This window comes from Schistocerca gregaria, chromosome 7 (assembly GCF_023897955.1).
Source record: "Schistocerca gregaria isolate iqSchGreg1 chromosome 7, iqSchGreg1.2, whole genome shotgun sequence".
Classification (NCBI taxonomy): Eukaryota; Metazoa; Arthropoda; class Insecta; order Orthoptera; family Acrididae; genus Schistocerca; species Schistocerca gregaria.
The window spans coordinates 467,876,819-467,903,700 of record NC_064926.1 but is presented as its reverse complement, the minus strand read 5'-3'; the positions used below and the strand labels follow the sequence as shown (position 1 = coordinate 467,903,700).

The following is a 26,882-nucleotide window of genomic DNA, read 5'->3' as shown; positions in this document are numbered from 1 at the left end:
TCACCCTGGGGCATCAGGACTCCCGGCAGTGGCCATCCTGCCAGGTGGCGTTTGCTGCGGCTGGGTGGCACCTGTGGGTAGGTCCCCTGATTGGAGGGGGTGGCATCAGGCCAGATGACATGTCATAAAGCATAGTACGTCATCTCTTGTTGGTGGTCTGCCACCAGCAGTCTCTAAGCAGGTGAAGTCTAACTTTAATGGTAAGAAATATGACCCCAAGTCACTCCCCTCCCTGGCCGCACCATGGGAGGAATGCCAGGCTAAGGATGGCAGTGAAGCTTATTCACCCCAGTACCTCTTATGTACGAGAGTTGATGGGGGATCTTTCATGTTCGTAAAGCCTCAGTTTTTTGTGGAGCCTTTGAAGGACAAGTTTGGAGAGGTCGAGGGCTTGTTCAAAATGCACACTGGATCAGTTCTGATAAAAACAGCATCCTCTGCCCAGTCATGGACATTACTTGCTTGTGGCAAGTTGAGGGATTTTCTGTTACCATCACACCTCATAAGAGCTTAAATATGCTCCAGGGTATTGTATTCCACAGGGACCTTCTTTTGCAGTCTGACAATGAGCTGCACACCAATTAAGAGTGGCGCAGTGTTTATTTCATCTGGTGCAGCCATTGGGGTCCGAGGGAAAACCAGGTTACCACCGGTGCCTTCATCTTGGCCTTCATGGGTGACACATTGCCCAAGATGGTCAAGGTGATGGTCTACTGCTGCAACATCAAGCCATATATCCCTCCCCCGATGTGGTGCTTTAAGTGTTGGAAGTTCAGCCATATGTCTTCCTGCTGTACTTCCAGCCCCGCCTGTCGAGATTGTGGATGTCCATACTCCATGTGCTCCGCCTCCCATCTGTGTCAACTGCGGAGAGCATCATTCACCTTTCTTGTCAGGCTGCAGGATTTTACAGAAAGAGAGGAAAATCATGGAATATAAGACCCTGGATCGACTGACCTACACTGAGACTAAGAGGAAATTTGGTCACCTACATCCTGTGGCTGTGACTTCCTCATATGCCGCCACTACGAGAATAGTTGTAGCACCATCAGTTCCATGAATTCCAGATGGCTTTAGAGCCAGAAGGCTACACCTACCCCCTTGATGGTGGGGGGCTCTTCCCCTCCTGTTGCTCCCGCACCGCCTACCTCAGGAGCACTGCTCCCCCTCCCAACCATCAGGGACACCAATCCCCACTTCTCAGCCAGAGAAGCACAAGTCTTCTTCGCCTCCTCTCATCAGGAAGGGCTCCCTTGGGTCACTCCCTACCCAGGTTTCTGCTAATGAGAAAGATGACACCCACCAGTGGCTGAAGAGGTCGAAAGCAGCTGGTCAATGGGCTTCTCCTCGGTCACTGGTTCAGTGAAGTCCTCCCAGCCAGAGAAACCCAAGGAACAGCACGAGAAATCAAAAAAGAAGACCCTTGAGAACAAGGAACTTGTAGTGGGACCCACACCACTGGTACCTACAAGCTCTGTGTTTGAGTATGGGGTGAAAATTCTGGCATCTGATGAGGATGTGGGTCTCGCTGGACCCTCAGACACAATGAATATAGACTGCTCAGGTGAAAAGTCAGTGGCAACAGGTGAAGCTGAGGCATAAACTGCCTCATTGAATGTTCCATGCCTTCCCAGTCTCACGAAGATGTCATCCTCCAGTGGAATTGCGGTGGTTTTGTCCACCGCCTGGTTAAGCTACGGCAACCTGCTTTATGCATTGCCCTCCAAGAAATCTGGTTCCCAGCAATGTGGACCCCTGCCGTCCGCGGCTATAAGGGATATTACAGGAATCATAGCGACTATAATCGAGTGTCAGCTGGAGTTTGTGTTTATGTCCTAAACTCGGTCTGTAATGAAACTGTCCCCCTTCAAACCTGTCTTGAAGCTGTGGCTGTCAGAATATGGACGACGCAGTAAGTAACTGTCGGCAATGTATACCTTCCTCCAGATGGTGCAATACCCCTGAATGTATTAGCTGCGCTAATTGATCAACTCCCTTTCCTACGTTTGTGAGATTTTAACACCCATAGCCCCTTGTGGAGTGACAGCGTGCTTACTGGCCGAGGCAAAGATGTCGAAACTTTACTGTCTCAGTTCAACTCTGCCTCTTAAATACTGAGGCCACCACACATTTCATTGTGGCTCAAGCTAGTTACTCGGCCATTGATTTATCAATTTGCAGTCCAGGACTTCTCCCATCTATCCACTGGAGACCTGTATGGTAGTGACCACTTCCCCATCTTCCTGTCACTGCCCCGGCATCAGGCCTACATACACTTGCGCAGATGGGCTTTAAACAAGGTGGGCTGGGAATCTTTCACCTCTGCTGTCACCATTGACTCTCCCCCACATGCTAATACCGATGTGATGGTTGAGCATGTGGCTACCACAATTGTTTCTGTGGCAGAAAACTTGATCCCTCACTCTTTAGGGTGCCCCAGTGAAAGTCACTCTCTTGGTGGCCGCCGCAAGTTGCTGAGGCAATTACAGAGCGTCGGTGAGCTCTATAGTGACAGAAGCGACACCCTTCCCTGTAGCATTTGATAGCCATTAAGCGGCTCCATGCCCTTGTACGCCAACTTATAAAATGACGGAAACAGGAGTGTTCGGACCATTGGGTGCCATACGTCACCTTCTCAAATCTGGACAAAGATCAGACGTCTTTTTGGGTACCAGACTCCAACAGGTGTCCCTGGTGTTACCACAAAAGCTTGCTATATATCAACACAAATGTGATTACTGAGCACTATGCTCGAGCCTGTGCGTCAGAGTACATCCGCACCCTCAAATGGTGGATGGAAAGGAAAGTCCTCTTGTTCACTACACGCCACAGTGAACGCTATAACGCCCCATTTACAAAATGGGATCTCCTTAGTGCACTTGCACATTGCCCTGACACAGCTCCTGGGTAGACTGGATCCACAGTCAGATGATTAAACATCTCTCATCTGACTACAAGTGCCATCTCCTCGTGATCTTCTACTGGGTCTGGTGCAATGATGTCTTTCCATTGCTATGGCGGGAGAGCGCCATCGTTCCAGTGCTCAAACCTGGCAGAAACCCGCTTCATGTGGATAGCTATCAGCCTCACCAATGTTCTCTGTAAGCTGCTGGAATGTATGGTGTGTTGGCAACTGGGTCCTGGAGTCACGTGGCCTACTGGCTCCGTTTCAGGGCAGCTTCCACCAGGTGTGCTCTACCACTGATAATCTTGTGTCCCTCAAGTCTGCCATCCGAACAGTCTTTTTCAGACGCCAACACCTTGTTGCTGTCTTTTTTTATCTATGCAAAGCGTATGACACCATCTGGCAACATCATATCCGTGCCGCATTATACAGGTGGGGTCTCCAAGGCCCGCTCCTTATTTTTATCCAGAATTTCCTGTTGCTCCATACTTTCCATGTCCAAGTTGGTGCCTCCTATATTTCCCCCCAATATCCAGGAGAATGTGGTTCTGCCGGGCTCTGTATAGAGTGTATCTCTATTTTTAGTGGCCATTGATGGTCTAGCAGTAGCTACAGGGCCACAGTCTCACCCTCTCTGTATGCAGATGACTTCTGCATTTCGTACTGCTCCACCAGTACTGGTGTTGCTGAGCGGCGCCTACCCCCAAGGCGCAGTCATAGGCTCTCGCCCACGGCTTCCAGTTTTTGGCCGCTAAGTAATGTGTCGTGCACTTCTGTTGGTGTTGTACCATTCATGTGGAACCAGAACTTTACCTTCATGATGATCCACTCACAGTAGTGGAGACATATTGATTCTTAGGACTGGTTTTCGATGCCTGATTGACTCGGTTACCCCACCTTTGTCAGCTTAAGTGGCAATGCTGGCACCACCTCAAAGCCAACTCTGCTGCAGCTCTTCAACACCCTTGTTCAATCCCACCTTGACTATGGGACCCTGATTTATGGTTCGGCAGCACCCTCAGCGTTGCACGTACTCGACCCAGTGCACCACCTAGCGACGGGAGCTTTTAGAACAAGTCCAGTGACCAGCGTCCTGGTGGAGGTCGGAGTCCCTCATTGGAGATCCGACTTGCACAACTGCTCGCCAGTTACGTTGCACACATTCATAGTTCTCCTGAGCATCCGAATTACCGTATGCTTTTTCCACCTGCGGCAGTTCCTCTCCTGCATCGGCAGCCCCGGTCAGGGCTAACGATCGCAATTCGTGTGCGATCCCTTATGTGTAAACTGGGGTCCTTTCCTTAACCACTTCCCATCCAGGTCTGTCTGCATACACCTCCATGGTGTACACCTAGGCAACACATTCATCTGGACCTTTTGCATGATCCTAAGGACTCGGTTACTACTCCTGCTGCTCTCCATTGTCACTTCCTCTCAATTCTTTGTGTCTTCGGGGGCTCTGAAGTGGTTTACACCGGCGGCTCGATGACTGATGGTCATGTTGGCTTCACTTACATCCACAGAGGCCATTTTGAACAGCATTCCTTGCCCGATGGTTGCAGTGTATTCACTGCAGAGCTGGTGGCCATCTCTTGTGCACTTCAGTGTATCCTTTCATGCCCCAGGGAATCGTTCCTTCTGTGTACTGACTCCTTGGGCAGTCTACAAGGTATCGACCAGTGCTACCCTCGCCATCCTTTGATAGCGTCCATCCAGGAGCCCACTTATGCCCAGGGCCAGTCCCGTCATTCAGTGGTGTCGGCATTCCAGGCAACGAACTTGCTGACAGGCTGGCCAAACAGGCTACGCAGAAACTGCTTCTGGAGATGGACATCCCTGAACCTGAACTGCATTCAGACTTATGCCATAGGGTTTTTTGGCTTTGGGAGACAGCATGGCATAACAGTACATACAATAAACTGTGTTTCATTAAGGAGGCTATGAATGTGTGACAGTCTTCCATGCGAGCCTCTCGCAGGGAATCAGTTGTCCTCTGCTGGCTCCGCATTGGCCATGCTTGGGCGACCCACGGTGACCTCCTGCTCCGTGAAGACCTGCCTGAATGTTAGTGCGGTGCCCGGTAGACAGTGGCTCATATTCTGGTGCACTGTCCCACTTTGGCTGGCCAGCGACGAAATCTTGGGTTATTTGGATTCGTTCTCACTAATTTTATCTGACAACGCCTCATCGGCTGATTTCGTTTTACATTTTATTCGTGAGGGTGGGTTTTATCATTTGATCTATGTTTTAGCTCAAGTCCTTTGTCCCTCCATGTCCTCCACCCTAGTGCTTGTAGGGTGGAGGTTTTAATGTGTTGCAGAGTGGCTGGCTTCTCCTTTTTTATTCTCATGGTCAGCTCACCATGGTAATCTGCTTTGTTTGTTTGATCTCTTCATCCTGTTTCTTGCATTTCTGTGGTTTTCTTGTCCTCGTCTGTCCATTTACATGTTTGTTGCCCTTCATCATTCTTGTGATTTTTCCTTTCATTCCATTTTGAGTTGTCAATTTCATTTGTTTCATTCTCACACTTGTGGCATTGCTTTATTCAGAATAAGAGACTGATGTCCTCACAGTTTGGTCCCTTTCCCCCTCCTTTAATTGAACCAACCAACCAATCGTGACAGAAGCCCAAACAACAGGGGACTGACGTGCTAGGACATGTATTGAAACTATGAAATTGTGTATTGATAGTTACTAGGCACCAACAAGAATCTAGATTTATTTAATAAAGCCTGCAAGGAAAGGAGATCTGATTGCTGTGCTCAATTATTTTATAAGTTAATCATACATATTTCTATAACACTGTTACTGTTGAATTAATTTGAGATATGTGCTGTTTAGGCCACACTTAAGGATCTTTTCTACATAATTGTCACTAACTTTCTAATTTATGGGTCTGAGTATGAAGTTTTCCTTAATAATAACGTAAGTACTTGTAGGTTCCTTTAATTTTAATATCATCGGAGTAGCCCAGTGCTCGCTGAGAGTGAATGCTTCTTGAATTCGTTGCCTGCAAAAGTCTTTCCATCCAGAAATGTCTTCAAATTTTGTTATAACTGTAAATCACTCATTGCAAGCCCTGGATTATATGATAGATGTGCCAAAATATCCCAAAGAACTTTGGCCTGCCAGTGCACTATGCACAGTATATGTCATGTATTTTAAAGAGCTCACAGATTTTACATTGTTTGACAGTAAGCATCAGCTGTGATAGTGCATCCTCATTGCAAAAGATGAACAGGGAGTGGTCCTTTCTCTTCCAATAAACTGTGACCTCAGTTACTCAATTTGAAATTTAAGATATGAATTTTCTTCGAGGCTTGTTATTTTTATCACTGATTGTTACTTATTTTCAAGGTTGTGGTAAGCTACAAAAGTTTCATCAGCATCACAGTGGATGCAGGAAATTCTTTCATCATTAAAAACATCATCATCTATGGCAATAGATTACATCATTTACAAATTATTATTCTTCAGCATTTTTACTTCATTGCCAGGATCTTCTACAGAAGTTCAAACAGAATGATTTTTTTTTTTTTTTTTTTTTTTTTTTTTTTTTTTCTTACTATGTCATGAAATCTTGTAGAGCTACATACATTGTTTTCTTGTTTTTCATGGTGTGTTATAGCCATTGAATTTCATAATGATAATCAGTCAGCATTTTCACTACTCTACCACTGCTGAACCACCCCCACCCCCCTTCATCCTCTCCTCCCAGTTATTGTCATCAGTGGTTACAGATAACCCACCTTCTTTCATCATCATTAATGTCACTTCTATACCTACATCTACATATATAGTCTGCAAACCACTATGAGATGCATGGCAGAGGGTACATTGTACCACTTATTATAGTTTCTTATCATTCCATTCACGTATTCATTGCGGGAAGAATGATTGTTTGAATGCCTCTGTGTGTGTGCACTAATTATTCTAATCTTATCCTCATGCTCCCTGTATAAGCAGTATGTAGGGGCTTGCCTGGAGTCGTCACTTATAGCCGGTTCTTGAAACTTTGGTAACAGGCTTTCATGGGCTAGCTTACATATTTCTTAGAGAGTCTTCCAGTTCAGTTCCTTCAGTACCCTTGTGACACTCTCCCAAGTATCAACCAAACTTGTGACCATTAGTACTGTCCTCAGTATACATTCAATGCCATCTGTTAATCCTGTACAGGTCCCACACAACTGACCAATATTCTAGAACCAGTTGCAGGAGTGATTTGTAAGCAGTCTCCTTTGTAGACTGATTGCACTTCCGCAGTATTCTACCACCAAACTGAAGTCCACCACCTGCTTTACCCACAGTTATATTAAAATAATTGGCACTATCTCATTAAAATTTTGCCTGGTCCTAATGCAGAATATGAATGGAAATTAGTGTCGTATTTATTTACTGTAATTACTGAAATTACAAATTTTGCGTAACACAGTGGTATGGTGCCAAAGTATTTAATAGTCTTTATCCAACTGACCATTTTTTTAAAACAAGAGACATATTTTTGTGTTAGGTGCTTAACTTTCTCTTTTTATCTGGAACATTTATTCTCTGCTTCTCCTGGAAATAAAGCATCATAATTTTATGACTTTGTGAGTAATTCCATGATTCAATCTTTCTATACAAGTAGAACCTTGGCTTTTATTTAGCCAGGCACTGGAGTCCTACCCTTCTACTCTGGTATTATTGCATTAACTACTACGTAGATTTTCATCTCTCATTTTTTCTTATTCTCACAATTATTGCCATTCACTTTGAAAGTCCTAATGAATTTTCTCATCTTGTCATGATGCAACTTCCTTTTCTCACAGTGTACAAGACTTGAAAATATCACGTTTTCTGTCTGCAGTTTTTTAAAGTGTTCCTTAAGAGTTGTTGTTATGGGCTTTTTATCTTTCATCCCTCATTTATGTCAGTGGTTTTTTGTATTTTTGTTTGTTGTTCCCATAAATTTATATTCACTTCCTAATTTCTACAGTAGCTACACTTCCGAATTTCTACAGCAGCTATCATTATGCGATACAATTTTCTCTCTTATTTAGTTTTTGTGTCTCAGTTTCAGTGGATTTTCACCTCGTACAGCCTTTGGTCTTTCAGGGCTGTGAGGATAACAGTAGTGTAAACTCTAGTGCTCTTGTAAGTGGAATGCTGTGACATGCTGAACATTTTTAACTGCCCCTGAATGAAGTGGCCAAGTAGATCAAGAACAGAAATAGAAGATGCAATATTTTGTACATTAGCTGTTCACAATATTTCTCTGGCAGTGTTCGTAAAACTACGTTCCCCATTCCCCTTGGTGTTGTTATTTTCTACAGCAGTGACAGTTGATTTATTGTCTGCTGTTTCATTCCCAGATGATAATTCTTATTTTTGGTTGAAATCTGTGCTGTTTCCTTACTCGTCACAGTATCTCTTCTCTAGTGGTCCTCAAACGCTTTTTGATCTTAATAGATGGCTTGAAAAACCTTCTAATGCTACGGTACTAAAATCTAATAACATATCTGAAGAATCAAGTTGCCCATTTGGTATAGTGTTTACGTCTAATAACACTGATGTTCTGCATTTGATTCCAGGCAACCACATCTCTCTCTCTCTCTCTCTCTCTCTCTCTCTCTCTCTCTCTCTCTCTCTCTCTCTCTCTCCTGGTGGAGTTGTCTGGAAAGAAGTCCACTCAGTCTTGCGAGGCCAACTGAAAAGCCACTAGACAATAAAAATATCATAATTGGTGTGCAAGTCACATAAGTAATGTTACATTGAAAGGCTCACTCCAGGCAAGGAAACACGTGACCTTTATTTATTGAAGCAAAAGCATCAGCTTTTATTTTTTCAAGTTAGAGAGTAAGGTGCTTGATGTATTATGACTGCGGATCTTATTCTTTGGATGATTTCAGATCAGTACTGTAGGATTTATGGGAGAAGGTTGGTGCTCCTTAATTAATGCCAGAAGTTAAGCTTTCCTTGTCTTTTATTTATTTATTTTGTATATTTCTACATGATAGTCTGAAGTTTGCCTGTTATAGTCATAGATGAAAAGTGACCATGAAACGAAACTCTGCATTCACAACAAGGAATTGTTACCTGTGCTGCTGTTTGACAGTACTCATCAGACATGTCACTTTGCAAACATATTCATAGCACATTGTGTATGAAAAATAAATAAACCACTGGTCAGTTTAATTATTATGCTTCATTGTTTTGTAAAAAAAAATGTGTGTTTTCTCATCCAAATATAATAAGTCATTCAATTAGGGTTAAAGAAGAAGAAGTCAAATATCATAATGGAACAGTTTCTCTCAGAGTGTCTTTGCTAACCTGTTAAGTCCAGTTCTGTGCAACAATATAGTGGTGAAGTTTTTGCAGAAGCTGTTTTCTTTGTATTGCTCATAGTATCACAGAAACTGCTTACTAATAATTCATTAGCTGTATCACCTGTAAAATATATATTGTGTGAATTTTACTTGTTCTGCATTGGGGTAGGTACTTGAATCCTACTCCACTCAGCTGTTGCTTTTGCTGCTAATAAATAAATGTCATTTGTTACCTTGCCTGGTGCAAACCTTTCAGCATAATGCTAATTCAGAGACTTGTGTGTCAGTTTCACTGCTTTTACATTAGAGTAGCTTTTCAATTGGTCTCTTAAGGCTGACAGGACCTCCTTCCAGAAAAAAACTGAAGTGGTCATCAAATTCACTAACCCCTAGATCCTGTGGCAAGTTTCAATTTGTCATTGAGATACTAGCATTTACTGTTGTGGCATTAGAGGACTTCGAAAGTCATGTAACAAGTCCAAAAATTGTGTGACGGCTACTGCAGGAGAGATACTGACAGATGAGGAAAATGAAAATATAATAAAATTGGTCAATGTCATGTTCCTTGTTCTGTAGTTTGCATACCATTGACTTAAGTTTTGCTTCCCAGTATTTGTTTGCACATTCAATCACCTATAACACCTTTCTTGTTCTTATCGCCAGTAAAATGTTAACAGCAACTTGTTGCAGCATCCCGCAAAAGTATTTTCCCTGGTCACTTTTCAAGATCACTTTTCACACTCACGCTGCAGTAATCCATTTTGACTTCCTGAATAATACACCCTCCTATTGTTTACTACCATTCTCTTCATGGGGCTTGTCTCCAATATGTAATGTAATGTTGGCTTTGGCTTTTGACTTGTTTTGGAGATATGTCTTTTTCCCTTTCAAACTAATCTTTGTTGATTGCTCACTACAGATTTTACTCCTCTAAGGTCACTATCAATTCTCCTCTCCTTTGTGACAACAAGAAGAAGGGTTGCACTTTGTCAGTGGCTTATGTTTTGAGATTTTCTTTACTATCATGTTTTCCTCAATCTTGTTACTATCTGCCTCACTGGGTGCTTCAACAGTGAGAACAGTGTTCACTTTCCTTGTACGTGTGTCATACCTCAGTTCTCAAGCCATACAAGTTTGATTCTTTTAATCTCTGCTTGATTACCTTGCTGTGTTTGTTATCTTTATGTTTAAGTAATAAAATTACATTTTTTATTTTTATCTGAGTGGCGATTTGTTTACACTTCTACAGTTCAGGGAATAATCATTCTTGAGTTCTATTGCTCTAACCACAATAGGAGCAATAGGATGCAACAGACCACTGTCACTCTGGAACACTGGAGTACACATTATTGCACTGTTATTTGTAGAGTTGTTCTGATTAATTTATACCACGTCATGCTTAGTATTCTCTCTCTCTCTCTCTCTCTCTCTCTCTCTCTCTCTCTCTCTCTCTCTCTCTCTCTCTCTCTGTGTGTGTGTGTGTGTGTGTGTGTGTGTGTGTGTGTGTGTGTGTGTGTTATTTATTTATTTATTTCGGTTTCTTATAGCTATTAATTGTTTGAAAATTTCACAGACTGAGACAATATTGCTGCTCATCTCACATTGTAGTATTATGGTCTAACATCATAAATGTTAAATATCAAGATTTGCAGCCACAGTGCAGATAAAGAGTGGTGATGGCTCACATTTTTCAACTCGAATTTGTGGCTTTGAGTACAGCGAACAGTTCTTCTTCTTCTTATAAGCAGAAATTACTAGTTTCTGGCACTCACTCATACTGAGATATAATTTCAATTAAATAATGTTTATTTACCATAATACTCAGGTAGTTGATTGTATGTGTGGCTATCTTGTGAATGTGAGATTCACACTTTGTGAGATTTTACCACATTGTGGTATCTACCTCTTGTAAGACAGGAAATAGCAGTGGTGCTAAGTATGAAAAAATAATTTAACTTGCCATTTTTACTTTCTTTGTAACAGTCAGCTCCCATTCTCCAGAAATTAGAGAGAAAAGTTTGTTACTAACACTGCTTGCCACTTACTGTAACTATAGTTTGTGGTTGTTCACAGGCCGTCTGTAGTTGGTATATGGGCACTGCTTTGACAATGTTGCTTTAGATTGTGACATGTTTTTATGATGTCAGTTAGTAGTCCCTACCTGTTTTCATTTCTATCTGTGTTTCTATTTTTAATGCAAAATAGCAATAATGTTTATTTGAAATCTGTGCTTTCACAGTCGAGACTGTAATCACAAGAGATTGCCTTAGCTCACTGCGAAGTTTTCGAACTGACATTCCTGCTGATCATTATGAAGGGTGCCGTCCAGCTACAGTGGATGTCCGCTTGGCAAATTATGTCAACAACTCCATAAAAGAACTTGATGTCAAACGGTAAGTAAGTGCATTGTCAAATGCTGTTTCTGACTGTACTGTCTGTTAATAGTCAGGCACATTAATTTCTCTTGCACTAGAAAACATTATACATCTTACATAAAAGTTTTAGACCACTAACATAACTTGCATACTTTGTGTTTTTTAGATAAGAAAATAATATTTCTCAATACTCTTTTGACCACAGGAAGCTGCCATGCACAGCAGCCTGTGTAGTGGAGGTAGTAGTAAACATGGGTTCTCACTGAACTTCAGTAGAGCTCATTATGAGCGAGTGGAAGACTACTGCTTGTACACACAATGTTCGGTCTGTCTTGAAGGTCGTAGCAACTTAGACTAGGCACACAAACTCACTATATGGCAAGAAGAGTTATCTATGAGGGAAGTTGTCTGCTGAATTGGTATGTGTCACTGTGACACCAGTTGAACATCAAGCACCATCATGAGACCCAAAAGATTGAAGATTTGCCTTGTATGGCTGTTAAGAACCTCAAAGAGAACTGCATATTGTCTCTTGGAAGGATGTGTTGACCCAGACATTACCCAACCATCTCCAAACAAACCTCTTTGGTCTTTAGGTACCCATTACGAATGACAGTACAATCTCGAAACCCCCCAGCGTGTGATCTACGAAAAAAGTTTGTAAGGGAATTCCTGGAATGGAACTTGGATCAGTGAGTTGTTGGGTTTCACTTGACAAATGAGTGCAGGATTACTCTGACACCTGGATGTGATTATAGAAAAGAGTGGAGATGATCAGGTACCAGTGCACTTTTCAGGTATTCCACAGGTTTCACCAGGAAGAGGGCCAGTGTTATGTACAGTCAGCAGATGCCTCTCATCTCCCTCAAGCCTAATTTGAGTGCTGTGCAGTATTGGGAAGGTATCATCCATCCTGTTGTCTAGCTCTACAGTCAGCACTTAGGCAGTGGGTTTCTCTTTCAAGTCAATAACACTTGAGCATGCTTTGCCCAATATGTGAACCTTTTCCTCCAGGGGGCATTAATTAACCAAATGGAATAACCTTCAGTATCTGCTGACATGAACCCATTTAAGAATGCTTGGGACTAGTTGATACTTGCAGAGTGCCAGTGTAGGAATGCTGCTCACATTGGATGTCCTCAGGAAGGCTTCTATCAAAGAGTGGGGCAGATTCAAGCAGCAATGCGTCAACCACCTTATGAGCAAGATGCCAAGAAGGATCCAAGGACAGTACAGAGCACAAGATGGAGCAACACCGTGTTAAATGTTACCCATTGGATTACGATTTCATAGACATGCGACGGTGTGCAGTTTTATAAAAAGTACTTTTTTTTTCTTTCTCAATTTTCCCTCCTATTTAATCTAAGCCCACACATGTTCGTAGGTACCGGTGTGCAAATGATGCAAAACCTTTTGAGCACAAGCATTATGACCAAATTTACTTCGCATGTGTCACATATGTAAGAAATAGTTTCATTTTATATTGTAGATAGTATTTTACAGTCTGTTGTTTCAATCAAGTCAAACCACCCAGCTGTCTTTACAATTTTTCTACGTTTCATGGTACTAGTTGCTACGATAGCATCTAGCAAATCTTGTAGTTTTCTTAACAGTACCCACGTTGTGAAACAAATTTGTTGTCTGCTTGCACTTCTGGCACTCCATTCACAACAAAATTGCTTAGGTTATCTGCATCTTACTGCTGAAGAGCTGTGATTAAATTTGTGGCTTATGAAATCAACATTGGAGATGAAATAAAGCCATACCTACTACACACAGTAGGCATGCCAGCTTCCCATATACACTTCTCACCATGCTTTTCTGTACTGGCAGACAAGTTAGGTGATTCATTACTATTTCAAAACCTTGTGGTGAATTTTAAGTTTCTTGCCCATTGGTTCAGTAAGCATTCTGTGACACATAACAAGCTTTTCCTAGTTATTGATTAATGTTGATGATGATATGATCTTACTACAAATAAAAATATATTGAGGCACACAGATTAATGACAGCAAACTTAATAAACTCCATATTTGTTTTGTAAGATGCCCATCTCGATTTCAACTCTTCATTATTCCTCTCCACTGAATGCATCAATTCTTCCATGAAAATGTTATAATTTTTTATTACAGCCTAAAATTTTAATCCTTGGATCGCCATTGTAGAGTTTTCATCACAGAAGGCAGCACTTGTAGTTTCCAGTATTATTTACAAAATGGTCTATGAAAGGAAATGTGTGTGTGTGTGTGAGAGAGAGAGAGAGAGAGAGAGAGAGAGAGAGAGAGAGAGAGAGAGAGAGTTCACACTGCAGCAGTCCATACCCGAAAGTGTGAATTGCATAGGCCTGAAAATCATTCAGTGAAGATAACCTATTGCACTTTACATTTGATAAGTGTTAATCGTATGTGTTTAGGATTAATTATTGATTGTTCATTATTGTATGCATAAGTTCAGAATATCTTTGCTGCCCAGTACTACAGAAAAAGTTTGTAAGTACTGATATCACATTGTTGGTCATTAGGTTTATGCACAGGAAGCACTGCTCATTTTAGTAATATTATGGAAGGATCTCAGTGATACAGCCAAAAAATCTTGATAATAATTCATGTTTGTGTGTACTGTGAGTAAACAACACTTTTCACTTTTTAGCAAATACAGTAACTTTCTATAAAAATATTTTCATCAGTTCTCCACAATACTGAAACCTCACTGCAATAAGACATTAGTAGAAACATTAACTATTTCTGCATAACTGTCCAACTGCTCACACTTTTCCTGACTCAAGCTGATTGCCCAGCATCTGTGCTGGCGACAGTAACTAACTACAGCAACAGTGTCTCTAATCATATTGCCAGCACCAGCATGCTACTTAAATATTTGAATACTGCATAAGGTGCAGTGATGATACACTCATGATGTTAGTTTGAAGTAAGTATTTTCAAAGTGTGTTGATCATTTCACATCCAGTTGTCTTCAGTTCTGGTATACAGCTGCATTGCCATTTGTTCACATCTGAGACAGTTGTTTTTCTTTAAATGTTTATGCAGGTATGGGTAACTGTTTCCTTGTAAATAATTTAAATAGTTAGGGTAACAACTCACCAATTAGTTGAGATGCCAAGATATTGATAGGATCCTAAACAAGACTGAGAATGTCCTGCTTTCAGATGAATTCTTCTTAGAGCTACAGAGTACATGCGCGAACACTTTTATGACTACACTGTCCTGGCTGAATGATTAGTGCCGGCACTGCAGTTCAATTGAAGTGAGGGTATGTATTGTGAAGGCAAAACAAAGTCCCAAGTGTGGAAGGAAAGGTTGGCGAGGTGTTGTTGATGGCAGGGAGGGAGAGGCAGCAGCTGTATCAATTATGTATAAGGCACTGGTGAACTCATTCTAGCTGCAGGCAGGGTAGATATGTGCATCAAACTGTGACATGGAGTCTTGGAATGAGAGAGTGAAATAGAACAGAGAAAGAGGGAGACTGAAGAGGAGAACATGATGGCAGGATAAGTGAAGACCACAAGGAAATGACCCACAAGGAGCAGGATTCAAATAGTGATGAACAAGGATATTCTGCAGGTTGGGCAAACCCCAGATCACTACTTTGAGTGATGTACACTATGTGAACAAAAGTATCTGGACACCTGGCTGAAAATGATTTACAAGTTCGTGGCGCCCTCCATCAGGATACTGAAATTCAATATGGTGTTTGGCCCATCCTTAGCCTTGATGGCAGCTTCCACTCTCACAGGCATACATTCAGTCAGGTGCTGGAAGGTGTCTTGGGGAATGCCAGCCCATTCTTCATGGAGTACTGCACTGAGGTGAGGTATCAATGTCAGTTGGTGAGGCCCGGCATGAATTCGGTGTTCCAAAACAACCCAGAGGTGTTGTATAGGATTCAGGTGAGGACCCATAAAGACCAGTCCATTGCAGGATCTTATTGGCGTGTAACCACTCCCCCACAGACCGTGCGTTATGAACAGTTGCTCGATCATGTTGAAAGATGCAATCAATAACACCAAAGCCTCCGAATTTTACTGTTGACACTATACACGCTGACAGATAACGTTCACCGAGCATTCGCCGTACCCACACCCTGCCATCGGATCTCCACATTGTGTACCGTGATTAGTCATTCCACACAACGTTTTTCCACTGTTCAATCGTCCAATGTTTATGCTTCTTACACCAAGTGAGGCATCATTTTGCATTTACCAGCATGATGTGTGCCTCCTGAGCAGCCACTCAACCATGAAATCCAAGCTTTACACCTCCTGCCTAACTGTCATAATACTTGCAGTGGATCCTGATGCAGTTTGAAATTCCGGGGTGATGGTCTGGATTGATGTCTACTAATTGCACATTACGACTCTCTCTCTTCAACTGTTGGCGGTCTCTGTCAGTCAACAGACGAGGTCGGCCTGTACGCTTTTGTTCTGTAAGTGTCCCTTCACATTTCCACTTCACTAACACATCGGAACAGTGGACCTAGGGGTGTTTAGGATTATGGATATCTCATATGACCCAAGTGACACCAAATCACCTGACCATTTTCGAAGTCCATCAGTTCTGCAGAGCACCCCATTCTGCTCTCTCACGATGTCTGATGGCAACAGAGGTCGCTGATATGGAGTACGTGGCAGTAGCTGGCAGCACAAAATACCTAATGTGAAAAACATATTTTTCAGGGGGTGTGTGGATACTTTTGATCACATATTGTATGTAGGTATTCGGATAAGATATCCCTCATCTCAGGCCATGTCAATAGGTAATCATAGTGCTGGTGAAGTATTTGGTTAGCGTTCCAAGGTCAGGGTGATACTGGGTGATGGGAGATGTGCTGGTCGATGGCAGGTTAATAGTTTTATTGGTGTCAAGACGAGGAAATGGCACAGGATATTTGTTTATGGATAAGCTGGATAGGATACTATCTATCAGTAAAGGTTCTGGTAAGCTGACATGTATATTTCGACAACTCCTGCTTTCTGCTGCAGATGTGTCATCCATTCATGAGGCTGTAAGGAAAAGACTTTGTGATATGGAACAGGTGACAGCTGTCAAATTAGAGGTACTATTAGTGGGTGGTGAACTTGGTATGGACGAACATATTTATGGAGCTATCTGAGAGGTGGAGATCAATGTCTGGGAAGGCGGACTGTTGTGTTGAGAAGCACCCTGTGAAACAGATTTGAGAGCAAGTGTTGGGGTTATGGAGCAAAGAGCGAAAGTTGCCTCTGCCATGAGATCCTGTGACTGGACAGGTGGCTGCTTCTTGAACAGGGTCGGAGCAGGCACACGGGGTGAGGGGTTTACTAGTATTGGGAGTTCCAGTTTTAGGCATGTTATGAGCCACATGTGCAAATAGCGTCCAGGGCTAGAAAGAAAGCGGATATGCACTCTGTATGTCTACTGGTGTTCCTCATCAGAGATGTGGAGGCAGCCTTGCCTGTGGCTATTGAGCGTGCAGGGTGCCGTCGTCTACATGTTGGGGCTCACATTGGCACCAGCAATGTATGTAGCATGGGTTCTGAGGCAATACTCAGTTCATATAGACAACCAGCAGAGGTGGTGAAGACTGCTGGAGCCAAGTGGAGGGTCTCAACCAAAGGCTTCATCGACTCTGTGACGGTCTTAGCTGCGGATTTCTAGACCTGCCTTATCATGAGGGGATTTGTATGACTCAGCTTGATAGGTCAGGGAGTACTTATAGAGTGCACATGAGGGTTTTTTAGGCTAGACAGTAGCTTGAAGTGTTCTGATGAACACTCGCCAGTTGATATGCAGCAAGGTAAGTCAAACATCGTTCAGACTTAGACTGTGTCAGACTTAGACTTAGACTGTCTGACTTAAACATTCAAAGTATTCATAAAAAAGTTCCCAAATTTACTGCCCTCCAAGAAAGTTCTTACGCTCTGATTATTCTAGGGACCGAGAGCTGGATGAAACCCAAATTGGAAAGCTGTGAGGTATTTAGTGAATCGTGGAACATATATCGAAAAGACAGATTAGAGGACATAGAAAGGGTAGTATTCATTGCAGTTGACTAAAATATTGTCTCTATTGAGGTCGAAGTTGATTGTGACAGGGAAGTCATCTGGTCACATATAACAGGTGTAGGTAAAACCGTGTTAATTGTTGGATGTTTTTACTGACCACCCAAGTCAGCTGTGGCAGTTCTAGAATCATTCAAAGAAAGTCTATGATCAGTAGTGCATAAATACCCAGATCATACTAATCGAAGACGACTTTAACCTGCCGCGTATAGACTGGGATGTCTATGGAGTCATTGCAGAGGGAAGGTGGGGGGAGGGGTGTAGGGTACAGACACAGTCATGCGAAATAACTTGGAGCATGTTTTCTGAAAACTGCCTTGAGCAGCTGGCTCAGCAGCCCACACACAATGTTTGACATTGTAGCTACAAATAGGCCAGACCTAATCGACAATGTCGGGTTAGCAATAAAGATATCATTATAGCAACTATGTTTACAAAAGGTAATAAATCAATCAATAAGGCTAGGAGAGTGTTTCTGCTAGATAGAGCAGATAAGCAGTTATTAACATCTCACTTAAACAGGAATCGGTGTCACTTAGTTCCAATAAGATGGATGTAGAGGAATTAGGGGCAGAGTTTAAGCAGATTTTAAATCGTATTCTGGAGGGTTATGTGCATAATAAGTGGATGCAGGATGGAAAAGACCCACCATGGCTTAATAACAAAATTCAGTGGATGCTGAGGAAGTAGAGGTGGTTGCACTCTCGGTTCAAAAGGAAATGCATAAATGACAACAAGCAAAGGTTAATAGAGATTCATACATCTGTGAAAAGATCTATGTGCAAAGCATACAACAACTACCACCATCACACCTTAGCAAAAGATTTGGCAGAGAACCTGAGAAAATTCTGCTTGTACGTAAAATCACTAAGTTGGTTAAGGCTTCCATTCAGTCCCGTGTTGACCAGTTTGGTGTGGCAGTTGAAGGTAGCAAAACGAAAGCCAAAGTTTTAAATTTCGCATTCAAGAATTCGTTCGCACAGGAGTATCATATAAATATACCGTCATTTGACAATAGGACAACCTCCCATTTGGACGACATAGCAATAAGTGTACCTAGCATAGGATTTGAAAGCAAATAAGTCACCAGGTCCGGATGGCATCCCACGTCGATTTTGCAAAGAGTACTCTACGACATTGGCCCCTTACCTAGCTTGCATTTATTGTGACTCTCTCACCCATTGCAAAGTCCCAAGCAACTGGAAAAAAGCACAGGTGACTCCGGTATACAATGGAAGTAAAAGAACAGCCCCACAAAATTACAGACCAACATTCCTAACTTCTGTTTGGTGCAGAATACTTAAACATATTGTGAGTTCGAATATAATAAACTTTCAGGAGACTGAGAAGCTTATGTGTACAAATCAGCATGGTTTAAGAAACTGTCACTCATGTGAAACTCGGCTTACTTTTTTATACTGAGAACTATGGGTGAAAGTCAACAGGCAGAGTCCATATTTCTCGATTTCCGGAAAGCATTTGACATGGTACCCCATTGCAGGTTGCTATTGAAGGTACGAGCATATGGAATAAGTTTACAGATATGTGAGTGGCTCAAAGACTTCTTAACTAATGGAACCCAGTATGTTGTCTATGATGGCAAGTGTTCATCAGAGACAAGGGTATTGTCAGGAGTGCCCCAAGGAAGTGTGATAGGACCGCTGTTGTTCTCTATCTATATAAATGATTTGGCTGACAGGGTGGGCAGCAATCTGCAGTTGTTTATGGATGATGCCTTGGTGTGCAGTAAGGCGCCAACATTGAGTGACTGTAGGAAGATACAAGACAACATAGATAAAATTTCCAGTTGGTGTGATGAATGGTAGCTACCGCAAAATGTGGAAAAATGTAAGCTAATCAGATGATCTGGCCATGATGTTTCAAAGTGATCTGAGGTGAAGCGAGCATGTGAGAACTGTGGTAGGGAAGGCGAATGGTAGACTTCAGTTTATTGGAAGAATTATAGGAAAGAGAGATTCACCTGTGAAGGTGCCCGCATATAGGACGCTGGTGCCACCATTTCTTGATTATTGCTTGAGTGTTTGAGATCCAAACCAGGTCAGACTGTAGGAAGACATTGAAGCAGTTCAGAGGCAGGCTGCTAGATTTGTTACCGGTAGGTTTGAATAACACGTAAGTGTTATGGAGATTCTTTGGGAACTCAAATGGGAATCCCTGGAGGGAATGTGAGGTTCTTTTTGAGAAACAGTATTAAGAAAATTTAGAGAACCAGCATTTGAAGCTGACTGCCAAATGATTCTAATTCCGCCAACATACATTGCACGTAAGGACCACGAAGATAAGGTGCGAGAAATTAGGGCTCATACGGTGGCATACAGACAGTTTTTTTTCCCTCACTTTATTTGTGAATGGAACAGGAAATAAAATGACAAGTAGTGGTACAGGGTACCCTCTACCATGCACTGTATGGTGACCTGTGGAGGATCTGTGTAGATGTAAATGTGTCGTCAATGAATCTGAACTGGCCAAGGGGTTCTGTGTGTTGACTGGATAGGAAAGATTCCTCCAGATGGCCCATAAATAAGTTAGCAATGGTGTCATGCGAATACTCATAGCAGTACCACATATTTGTTTATAGATTTTGCCTTCAAAAGTTAATTGTCGGTCAGAATGTTGTTCTCTAGGATGATCCGGAAAGATGTGACGGACTTTGTCTGAGGAGGATGTTGGGGAAGGTAGCATGCCGTGGCCGCAAGGCCATGGATATGAGGGATGTTGGTGCATAAGGGCTTTGCAGCCACAGTGACCAACAAGGAATCTGGTGGTAACGGAACATCTCCGAAAGTAGTATTTCCCACCCACCCAACCTACAGAATACCCGTGGCCATTCCTATTCCGATCCTACACCCCATGGGCTATTCCCTTTAGACTGACACAGATGCAAGACCTGTCCCATACACTCATCCACCACCTCCTACAGCAGACCAGTTGCAGGCATTTCCCACCCTATAAAAGGCAGGGCCATGTCTGAACGCAACCATGTTATACATCATAATATTTCCAGTGGGAAAAATACGTAAAATAAGGGAGCACAACCACTTGCCTATAGAGAATTGGTGTGTGACACACAGAAACACGTAGTAGAAACATCTAACACTAACTTTCAAGCTCTTGCTCTTCTTTTAGTAGGAGTACTCATGCAAACATCCATGCTCATGGTAGCAGCAAAACTGCTTCTGGAGTGTGTCAAATCAGAAACCTGTCCATCTAATCACCAAACAAGCTCACACCACAATACAAACAACTTCAACAGCTGCTTCACTATGCTAGCTATTTGGATACTTCCTTTGAGCTCCAGTTTCTCTGAGTTACACAGGTGGCAATCATCTCTCAAGCATATCTTACAGGAATCTTCCAACCCTAAACCCCTGCTAACCTGTTGCCGAGTACCTCGCCCTGATCTTTTCCATTCCCTCTTCTGTCCAGACCATTCCTTCCCCATGAATATCATGAACTGGCATTGCCTACCACTCTTCTTCCCCGAGCTCACATGGGCATTCTCTTCCCTCCTCCCCCTCCTCCTTTCCTCGCTGCTCTCCCTCCCCTTTCCCACCCCACTCCCTCTCTCTCTTCCTTCCCTATCTACCCCTTCATTTTTGCCATCTTCTCCTTTGCTTCCCCCTTGATCTCTCCTCCTCACTCTCTCTGTATCTTGTATACTCTGTCCTCTAATCTCTTTTCATCTTGTTGTGTAGACGTTGAGTCACCTGTCGAAAAACCTGCCTTACACTATCCTGCTATGCCTTCCTTGCCTCATCATCATTCCCAGTCCCCTCTCAACCTCCATCAACTCAGGCAACTACTCTTGATAATTGATAATCAATACTCAGTCTTGCTGCAGCCATGGGTGTTTACTTTTGGGTGTCTGTGTGGTTGTATGTGAATGTGTGTACTTTTCTGTTAGAGAAAGGGCTAGTGCTCGAAAGCTAGTGTAGATACTGTTTCGTCTTGCACATTTATATGCAGCACACATCAGTCAGCAATAGGTGAGTGGTTGCCTTTTCTTTATTTTATACACTATTCCATATAGGTATTCTCATTGTTATTATACTAAGTATAGTACAATTTAAAAGTGGTGATAAGAACACAGTGCTTTTTACACAGTACAGCACTTTGTAGATGAAATAAAAATTGTCTGCTATGATTGCAGCATGTGCTATACAATGTTGTAGGCAAGAGTTTGTGAATCTTGTTGTTTTACAGGAACTATTATGACGAGACAACTTGGTGCTTCTGTTACTTTGACAACAGATGCAATGGGGCCCCAGCAGCTACATCTTCGTGCACTACAATCCTGTTTCTCAGCGCTTTCATCTTTTGGCTGCTTCACTGACGTAGTAAATTCTAATGCTTTTCTGAAAGCATCTTTTGTACATTTTTTTTTTTATTGTACATGCTCATATACCTAAGAGTATTATGTATCTGACATTGTTCTGTGTTGTGTGTAGAAATGAATATCAAATATTGAAGAAAAGACATAATTTTTAGATATATAACAAACCATTATGTATTGGTTTTAGAACTAAGATAACGCCCTAAGTATTCTTAGTGGCTAATGTTAACATATTGTGAAATATGGTATTAAAGAATCTCAGAATTTGCAATGGTACCTTCCACCTGGAGAAGTGAAATAAAATATTAAAGTATATTGCAACATTCCTGCAAAACATATCATTCTGAAGTAAACTTGTAAAAGAATTACATGTGATTGTTGAAGGTGTAGTCCTTGTTGCATCAGTGCATATTGTGCCTGAAAATGAATGCTCAGGAGACCAGTATGAGTGGTTAAGGTATTTGTATGAAAAGTGGTACATCATAAATGTTTATTACAGTTAGATAATGAATAATGTACGTTGTTATTAATATTGCTTATGTATCCGTCCATTTTTAATTCTGTATTATACATATCAGATCATATTTATTGTCCTTTTATAAGATGATGATGATGATGATGATGATGATGATGATGATGATGATGATGTACATGTTTGGATGTATGGGCAGTGTTTTGTACTCTATAACAAATTCCAAAAAATAAAGGTAAGAGTTGATACACTGTCATGAAACAGAGACAGATTTAGTATATTGTCATAGTGCACTGCAGCCTGCATAGGTAGTGTAACTGAATTTGCATCACGTATTTGCACAGTTTGAAAGGAAGAAGGGTTCTCTATCTTAGAATAGATATAAATTTAGTGAACAGAAGGGATCACATTTAACTTACAGGTGTGAACTGAAGATGACAATAATGTTAGCAGTGTTATTGAGAAGAAAATAAAAGTTATTTAGCTTCTAAAATAGTTCAGTTTTTAAAGATTAAAGTAGAGTAGAATTAAATTTACATCAGTTCTTTCTCAGTAAATAAGTGTCCTCCTTGACATAGAATATCAGTTTGCAGGTTTGTGATCTCTTTTGTGTTTTTCTGCTAAAGATCGGAGTTATCAGCATTGTTTATTGTGGAACATGTTTCCATGTTTTATTTATAAATTTTGTTGAAATCAAACCCAGTTGTAAAATTATGATGTGCATATACCTGTAAAAAAATGAATTTATTTGAATTTCAAGGACTTTGTTCTTAATCACCATATTTTGATTCTATACAAAAATTATCATTTTTATTGTTACAAAGATTTTAGTGTTTTTCATCATAATGTAAAAATATTACTACCATTTTTACAGAGACATGGTTTTTTATGAACAATGGATTTGATATAAGCTTTTGATACTCCCTTTGACCATATTGTTGAAACTGTGAAACATTGTTTGCAAAGTTGACATTTTAGTGTAATGGCCTCCAGCAATTGAAGTCAAATCAAGTTGTTGCTGTGTACATTCAGAAAAATAGTGCAATGAAGGTAACAGTTGCAGGCATTGTTAATGTTAAACTACACTTTGAAAATGTATGACTTTGCATTTAGATCCCTACTTTATACTTGTCTCCGTCCATTATATATAATACAAATTTTATGAACTGACTACTTGCATACTTCTATATATTGTTATCATTATATTGTATGTAATCCTCCAGGTACCAAACTTTTTGAATTATTAGAGGTTGTTATTTGCCTATTGCAAAATTTGTAGAGTGTTGTGGTGATTAATATACAGATAACATGGAGCTTCAGCTTTTGTTAGTGTTATAGGTAGTGTGTGCATGTAGGAGTCCAAATGACACTGCACCACAAATTTGTTAGAAAGTAACTGTTGAAATTACTATGTGAATGAACTGATAATTTATTTGTAATTAAAATAGAAAGAAACTTCCACATGGGAAAAATATATTACAAACAAAGATTCCAAGACTTACCAAGCGGGAAAGCGCCGGCAGACAGGCACATGAACAAAACACACAAACACACACACAGAATTACTAGCTTTCGCAACCGATGGTTGCTTCTTCAGGAAGGAGAGGGAAAGACGAAAGGATGTGGGTTTTAAGGGAGAGGGTAAGGAGTCATTCCAATCCCGGGAGCGGAAAGACTTCCCTTAGGGGAAAAAAAGGACAAGTGTACACTCGCGCGCGCACACACACACACACACACACACACACACATATCCATCCGCACATACACAGACACAAGCAGACATATTTAAAGGCCTATTTGTGTTGTCATTCTCTTAATATCTTGTGACATTGATGCTACTTTCTCCATCAGGTAATATAAAACTCCCTCCATGCGATCGAGGGTGATGGGCAAATGTTCACTCGTGAATCTGGAATACTCGTGGTCCAGGGGGCACCGGAACCCTTTTATGCATTTGGTTGGATAGAGGGGGCACTTCGGAGCCTCTTTCTGTTGTCGTATTATCAGGGGCTTTGCAGGTTTTCTCCTGCGAGTAGGCTCACATGAGGTGCTGGCCCCGATATCATCTCTGTCAGGACTAAGCTGGTCAGGAAGGTTTTGAATGCTGGAGGCCAAGTATCCAACCCCTCTGTGTTCAAATGCAACAGCATGAGTCTCCGGTTGCTGGAGAACCGAATGTATGTCTGAATCTTCTTGCTCAAGAATTACCCCTCTCTCCCCTTTAAATATGTCTGCTTGTGTCTGTGTATGTGCGGATGGATATGTGTGTGTGTGTGTGTGTGTGTGTGTGTGTGTGTGTGTGTGTGTGTGTGTGTGTGTGTGAGTGCGCGCGCGCGCGCGCGCGCGCGAGTGTACACTTGTCCTTTTTTTCCCCTAAGGGAAGTCTTTCCGCTCCCGGGATTGGAATGACTCCTTACCCTCTCCCTTAAAACCCACATCCTTTCGTCTTTCCCTCTCCTTCCTGAAGAAGCAACCATCGGTTGCGAAAGCTAGTAATTCTGTGTGTGTGTTTGTGTGTTTTGTTCATGTGCCTGTCTGCCGGCGCTTTCCCGCTTGGTAAGTCTTGGAATCTTTGTTTTTGATAATTTATTTGTGTTGTCATTTGTGAAATTTGTATGATCATGCAGTTGTCTTCAATTTTACTTACAGAATTGATTATTTAGTTTTGTATTTTTCTGGCTGTGAAAATCACTACTCACAAACAAGTTACTGGAACAGTCATCACAAATTCTCATAGTAGGCTACCACTAAATTATTTTTTAGAAAAGCTTATTTATTAGAACTATCTTCGATTTTACGTCCTGTCTTTATTTGTTTGCTATTGCCCTTCAACTCATGATGTTATCTTCCATTTCTTCCTCTTGGGTATTAATCATTGCATGCCTTTTACATGTAGTGCCACCAGTAGCCTTCGTTACATACAAAAATCCTTTTCGGCTTTTGCTCTTTGACCCTTGAAATATTCTGACTGTGAAAACTGACTGCAATGCACACACAGTTTTAGGTCCATTTTAAAGGCTACTTTGAAGAACTGAAGGAGAAAGCTTCACACCACATGCAAACTTCCATTGGAAGTTGTGTAGAGAAATAACTTCCGCCCATGCAGTGTAGTTGTGAGGTAAAAGGATACCTTAGTACAAAGGTGAAAGTGACAAAAAGGCACTCATTTGACAACACAAACAGTTGGAATACAGAGTAACTAAACACATGATTGATTAGTGGTTACTACTGCTCTACAGAATTGTAGTAAAGATTAGGGGCCCAAGAGTCTTCCATCAGTTGAAACCTAGAGAGTGGTTGCATCAAGAAAAAGGGCATGCAATGTAGTTGTGAAAGCCTCCCTTATACTAATGGTATATTGTTTCTTTTCTCTCGTATCCTTTCTGTCTAATAGTTCTTCGTTCTGTGTATTGTCAAAGCACATAAATTTTAACACCTGCACATTGTGCCACTTTTGAATAAATGAACAGTTTAGAAACTTCTAATTAAAATGCTGTTTGATAAGTTTCCTTTCCAGGAGGTTGGTTTTTTCCCCTGTACACAACCCCTTATTTCAGCCATCTGCTGTAAATTTGTTATTTCATTGCAGAATCCTTGGACTACTAGGGATCACCTTGGCTCCTGTTCCTCATATTTATTTGTTTATTATTATTTTTATTACATTTAGCACATTATATTATTATCTATTGGAAAAAAAATCTGTTGAAGTAAAATATTTGCACATGTCAACAAAACAGTTTTTAATTATACTTAAAAGTGTGAAGTAAAAAGAAGTCATCATTACATAAGGTGACAGGCTAACAAATTGAAGCAGCTGTCAAATTTTGAACTATCAAATTACATATTTTCTAACCACATCCATCACAGAAGTCAGTCTCACATAGACAGGTCAGGAGAAATATATTCTTGGTGACTGGTAACTTGTTTTTCACAGCCAGATTATTTGTGTTTACAGATAACTCAGGTATATGTAGAAATACCTTTTGTAGTATTTTTTTATTATTTTTATAAAATATGTACCTGGTGATTAGGCAAATGTATGTTCTGCTTGTGGAATGAAGTGCCTTATCTGGAACACTGTCCATAAAAATTAACTTTTGGTCCACATTTTGGGTATTTTGTGAATAATAAAACTTATGTTTTCAACATTCTTTTGTTTTATTTGTTTTGCCCTTACTTGTAAATAAGTTTTTCTTGTCTTTATATGGTTGTAAGTATTTACTGCACTTCAAACTAAATTCAGTAAGCCTTACTCTAGTTTCACATTTTGGTACAAGGTTGTTACAAATTCCATATCATACTTTTGTGCAATATTTGATAATAACTGATTGATTGTAAATACAAAATATAGAGCTTTCAGTGAAATGAATGTTAAATGATAAGTATTTTCCCTCTACAAGGGTCATTCGAAAT

General features: G+C 41.2%; 1 protein-coding gene across 1 annotated transcript in view; it reads left to right on the top strand.

Annotated features, from left to right (window-relative positions):
• Window positions 1-26,617, top strand: part of LOC126281420 (uncharacterized) — a 35,417-nt gene extending 8,800 nt beyond the window's left edge. Inside the window, exons 3-4 of the mRNA XM_049980363.1 lie at window positions 11,450-11,603; window positions 21,868-26,617. Coding sequence (XP_049836320.1) covers window positions 11,450-11,603; window positions 21,868-21,997 — 284 coding nt within the window. The 3' untranslated portion in view covers window positions 21,998-26,617. The remainder of the gene's footprint in view (window positions 1-11,449; window positions 11,604-21,867) is intronic.
• Window positions 26,618-26,882: the final 265 nt, after the last annotated feature.